Source organism: Henckelia pumila, chromosome 2, assembly GCF_033568475.1.
Source record: "Henckelia pumila isolate YLH828 chromosome 2, ASM3356847v2, whole genome shotgun sequence".
Lineage (NCBI taxonomy): Eukaryota > Viridiplantae > Streptophyta > Magnoliopsida > Lamiales > Gesneriaceae > Henckelia > Henckelia pumila.
In genome coordinates this window covers 184,723,821-184,729,774 of record NC_133121.1, presented here as the reverse complement: position 1 = coordinate 184,729,774, position 5,954 = coordinate 184,723,821, and the positions used below count along the sequence as shown (strand labels likewise).

The 5,954-nt window shown below is 41.0% G+C and overlaps 1 protein-coding gene across 1 annotated transcript; it reads right to left on the bottom strand.

Moving 5' to 3' along the window:
* Positions 1–4,005: 4,005 nt before the first annotated feature.
* Positions 4,006–5,328, bottom strand: LOC140879159 (uncharacterized). Its single transcript, XM_073282821.1, has one exon. The coding sequence runs from the start codon at positions 5,326–5,328 to the stop codon at positions 4,006–4,008; it is 1,323 nt and encodes a 440-aa protein (XP_073138922.1).
* Positions 5,329–5,954: the final 626 nt, after the last annotated feature.

Below are 5,954 nucleotides of genomic sequence, written 5' to 3'. Positions count from 1 at the left end.
AAGCGGGATGAGTGTTTTGGGAAACACTCAACAAGAGGGGGCCAATCGTACATGCAAATGTCGAATATACATATATATAGGAGTTCAAAGGGGGCATGTTCCAACACATGTTGCAACATAAATCAAGACAAGGCAAAACTTGAAACTGAGCATCAACACATATCGTGAATGAAACACAAACATAGACATAGCATTATTATTCATCTCGTTAATCATGGCTACTGATCAGTCCCTAATTTTTACTCTTCTAAGGGGGCGAGGCCTTAAACAGTTATTATAACCCACCGCATCAGGGCCATATCATATCTTATCATGTTTTCGGAATTCTTTATCCATTTCTTAAGTCGAATTCTAACAGTGCATAACAAGGAGTTTCATGGAATAAACATGTACGAAATTCAAAGAAATATGAACCAGGCGATGTACGATTGAATTTTCACAAATAAGATCATGAACATTTTTAAAAACATATATAAATATAAGCCCTCTTACCGTATTCGATTTATAAACAAATCGTGCAGAAGTATGAGTTGCGGAAGGCCTTCAAACTAGAGCAAATCTCGAACCTGGTTCAAGATTGACTTCGGCACTGCTTCTTGGATCGACTTCGGACAACTTCTTGACTTAGCTTGTTGTAGTTGATTGCTCGAAACTGGGACAGGAAGTACGCTCCAACTTTGATAGAAATTCTGCTCAATACTTGGACAGAATTCTGCTGCTTAGAAATGATAGAGCTCGAGCCCGAAATGTGAAGTGTTAGTGCTCAAATTTTGTGTGACTTCCTTGAGGTTTCTGCCACTATTTATAGGAGAAAAGAAACAGGTGAAGGGTCTCCTCATTCATGGCCAATAATGCTCATTAACAGCCATGATTCCTCATTATTTCAGCTGTTACAACTCTTGGTTTCTAGCTGTTACAACTCCTTTGCTATAGTACATGCATAAACCTGTTACAACTCCTTTGCTATAGTTCATGCATAATCGTGGCTTCACATTCCTCCCACCTTGGGGGAAGTTTCGTCCTCGAAACTTGGATTGGCTTGTTCTGCAAAAAGAAATGGATACAGATTGCGCATCTTCTCTTCCAATTCCCAAGTGGCCTCTCTCTCCGTGTGATTATAGCACTGGACTTTTACATATGGAATGGTCCTTCGCCTCAAAATTTGATCCTTAGTATCAACTATTCGAATTGGAACCTCTTCATACTTGAGCCCCTTATTCAGATTTCCTTCAATTACAAGAGGTTCAATTTCAAGGACATGACTAGGATCTGGGATGTACTTTCTTAATTGAGAAACATGGAAAACATTGTGAATCCTTGGCATATCTGGTGGTAAGGCCAGTCTATACGCCAAGGTTCCTACTTTGTCCAGAATCTCGAATGGTCCGACATATCTGGGATTCAATTTTCCAGTTTTACCAAATCAAACTATTCCTTTCATGGGTGAGATTTTTTACATATGACTTTTCACCTACTTCAAATTCCAACGGTCGTATCTTCATATCAGCCCAACTCTTTTGTCGATCTTGAGCAGCTTTGAGTCTTTCCTTGATGATGTTTACTTTTTCTACCGTTTCTTGAACCAGTTCAGGTCCAGTGATGGCTTTCTCTCCTACTTCATCCCAGTATAAAGGTGAGCGACACTTTCTCCCATATAAGGCTTCATATGGTGCCATTCCAATACTGTTGTGGTAACTATTGTTGTAAGCAAACTTTGGTTCCCATGACATTTTGAAAGCTTTTCCAAAATCTGGACGCAAACCTCGGGTCCCTATCTGACAAAATACTAGCAGGTACGCCATGTAATCTTACGATATTGTCCATGTACAGGGTAGCTAGTTTATTCAGGTTGTAGTTCATGCGGACCTGTAGGAAATGCGCTGTCTTTGTAAGTCTATCTACAATTACCCATACTCCGTCATGACTCTGTCTTGACTTGGGTAAGCCGACAAAAAAATCCATAGAAATGTGTTCCCACTTCCATTCTGGAATTTCCAAAGGTTGAAGTAATCCTCCAGTTCGTTGATGTTCAGCTTTGACTTTCTGACAGACCTGACAGCGAGACACAAACTCAGCAACATCCTTCTTCATCCCATTCCACCAAAAATTTCCTTTTAAATCTCGATACATCTTGGTGCTGCCGGGATGAACTGAAAATTTTGATTTGTGTGCTTCAGACATCACTTCATGACGAAGATTATCGATGTCGGGTACACACAACCATCCTTTCATCCACAAAACTCCATTTTGATCTATTTGGAGATTAGGCGTCTTTCCTTCCTTGAATTGGTCCTTGAGTTTGATTAAAGAAGGATCTTGATTCTGTTTCAACTTGACTATTTCTCGAAGACATGGTTGTGCTGAGAGTGAAGCTAGAATTACTTTACCCATATTCTTTCGACTTAACGCATCAGCGACCTTGTTTGCTTTTCTAGGGTGGTAGCTTATCGTCAAGTCATAATCTTTCTGTAGCTCAATCCACCTTCTCTGTCTCATATTCAACTCTTTTTGAGTAAACAAGTACTTGAGACTTTGGTGATCAGTAAATATTTCACACTTTGCCCCGTAGAGATAGTGCCTCCAAATTTTTAGTGCAAAGACTACTGCTGCTAATTCAAGATCATGTGTGGGGTAGTTTTGTTCATATGACTTCAGTTGTCTTGATGCATAAGCAATTACCCTTTCTTCTTGCATGAGTACGCATCCCAACCCTTCTTTTGACGCATCACTGTATATGGTAAAATCTTTACCTTTAGTTGGTAGAATCAACACTGGAGTGGATGCCAACTTTTCTTTCAAGGTTTGAAAGCTCTTCTCACACAATTCATCCCAGTTGAATTTAGAGTTCTTTTGTGTGAGTTTGGTGAGAGGTATAGCTATTGAGGAAAATCCTTCCACAAACTTCCGATAATAGCCAGCCAGGCCTAGAAAACTCCAAACTTCAGTTACCGTTTTTGGTCTAGGCCAGTCCATGACGGCTTCCACTTTTTTGGGATCCACTGACACTCCGTCTTTGGAAATTATATGACCCAGAAAAGTTACGCTCTTTAGCCAGAATTCACACTTCTTAAATTTGGCATAGAGTTTGTTTTCTCTTAATGTCTGAAGTATGAGTCGGAGATGGTCTTTATGGTCCTCGTCACTTGGTGAATATACGAGAATGTCGTCAATAAACACCACTACAAACTTGTCGACGAACGGCTTGAATACTCTGTTCATGAGGTCCATGAATGCTGCCGGTACATTGGTTAATCCGAAAGGCATCACCATGAACTCGTAATGTCTATACCTTGTTCAGAAAGCTGTTTTCGGAACATCTTCTGTCTTGACTTTCAATTGGTGATAGCCTGACCTTAGATCGAGCTTGGAAAAGACTGTTGCTCCTTTGAGTTAGTCAAGCAGATCATCAATTCTTGGAAGAGGATACTTGTTCTTGATTGTGATTTTATTGAGTTCTCGGTAGTCAATACACAATCTCATACTCTCATCCTTCTTCTTTACAAACAGGACCGGGGCTCCCCAAGGACATTCACTTGGTCGTATTTTCTTTTTATCCAACAATTCTTGGAGTTGCTCTTTCAATTCTTTCAACTCTGCTGGAGCCATTCGGTATGGTGATTTCGAGATAGGTGTAGCACCAGGTACCAGGTTAATTTCAAATTCCACTTCGCGGTCGGGAATTACCCCAGGAAGTTCTTCAAGAAACACATCCGAAAATTCTTGAACTATCGGAATATCTTCTAATGAAACTGTAACTTCTTCATTTACCTCGCCTACCACTGCTAAATATACTTCTTCGCCACTTTTCATAGCTTTCCAAGTTTGAGAAGCAGATAAAAGAGACTTCTGCTCCTTGACTTTGTCATGATAAATGACTTCGTCGAGATTTGCAGCTCTCAATTTGACATTCTTCATGCGACAATCTACTAAAGCATGGTTATTTGCTATCCAATCCATTCCTAAAATGGCATCAAATTCTACCATGTGTGGCTGAATGAGTTCAGCTTAAAATACATGTTCACTGATGTTAATTACACAATCTCTGTGAACCCTATGTGTTTCAATTGTTTTGCTAGTGGGAGTTGCTACTCTAAAAGGTTCCACAAGTATCTCAGGAGTAAGTCCTAACTTCTTAGCAAACCTCTTAGATATAAATGAATGCGTAGCACCACAATCAAACAACACATAAGCAGAAGTTTTGTTGATTAGAATGGTACCTGCTACAACGTCATTTGCATTCTCGACCTCATCTTGGGTTATGGCAAAAACTCGGGCATTCGGCTTGTTCTCCTTTGGTTTATTCAGAGCAGAACTGCCTTTTGCCTCAGTTTCTTTGCCCTTGTTTTCTGGACAATCTGCAATGCGGTGCCAAGTCTTCCCACATCCAAAATAGGCGCCACTTGCTCTGCGGCATTCTCGGAAGTGTTTAAATCCACAGGTACTACATGGTTTGATTTCTTGATTGATTGGTTTTGAAGGAGCACTCTTGTTTGTTCCAGTAAATTGATATGGTTTCTTGAATGACTGTTTTCCTGTTGAAGATTGCCCCACAAGAGGTCTCTTGTTCGTGTTCTCGTCTTCCCTTCGCTTGATATCGGTCTCAGCTCGAATTGCAGCTCCCATTAAATCAGGGAAACTTGTGGCATGGTATACTGCTAAAGCTGTCTGAATACGACTGCTCAAACCTCTTTTGAAATGGTGCATCTTCAAGACATCATCAGCCATGATAGTAGGAGCATACATTCCGAGTGAATTGAATTTTGAAGTGTATTCAACCACTGACATATCCTGAGTTTGAGTGCAATTTTTGAACTCACTTAATTTTTGCAATCTGACTTCCGCAGGATAATACTGCTTCAGGAACACATCCTTAAATTGTCGCCACGTGATTGGACCGGCTGCAATCATAGGTGGTGAAACTGCCTCCCACCACTTGGCTGCTTTTTCTTCTAAAAATGGTGTCACGACATCTACTTTAAACTCGTCAGGAATCTCGAGTAGGCGAAGTTGAGTCTCAATATTCTTGAGCCAATTTTGGCCAACCTCAGGATCTGGATCTCCTTTAAAGGTTTGGGCTCGATTCTTTCTCAGTGACTCGTAATGATACTTCACCCCTTGCACCTGTTGTAATGCCTGTGGTGGTGGATTTCCATTGGCAGGCGGGTTTCCCAACCCTTGAATGGTGGTAGCCACAATGGTTGCTATGGCCATCAAATCTGCTTGATTCAAGCCTAACCCTGGTGGTGGTGGCGGTGGATTCCCTTCATTGTTGTGGTTGCGGTTTCGATAGCGTGGGTTACGATTGTTGTGTACCGGCCTCTCGTCCATGTCCTACAATCGCGTAAAGTTTCTAAGATTTTTATAGATTTATGTATTAGAAGCATAACTGGACAAGTTGGACACATAGATAATCAAAATATCATTCATTGAATCTCAACACAACACTGAATCAAAATTACAACTGATAGTTTTTGTTGGAATTAAAACAACAACAGAATTGGAAATAAGTGACAAAGAAACACAGCTAAATAATGACTAAAGCATCCATACTAATCTAAGTCTATAACTTCTCCATCCCCCACGGCTTCGACGGGCTCTTTCTCAACCTCAATCTCTTCCGGATCCTCCTCTGGATCTTCCTCGGGTTCTTCCTCTAAATCCTATTCTTGCAGCTGATTTACAGCCTGGAGTAGAATAGCATTATGATTATTCAAGTTTGCTACTGTACCCTGCAATTGCTGGACTTGAGCTTCCAGCTGCTGGATACGATCTCGCATCTGTTGATGACGCTGCCCATGTTCTGCGCAGGACTACTGCCCCAACTGCTTCTCATGCTCCACTTGTTTAGTCAAGTGGCTAACAACACCAGACAGCTCTATTATGGTGTCCTGTGCTGTCCCGAATCTGTCTTTCGTCTGCTTATGCTCTATCTCAGCTGCCTCCATTTTTCCTTT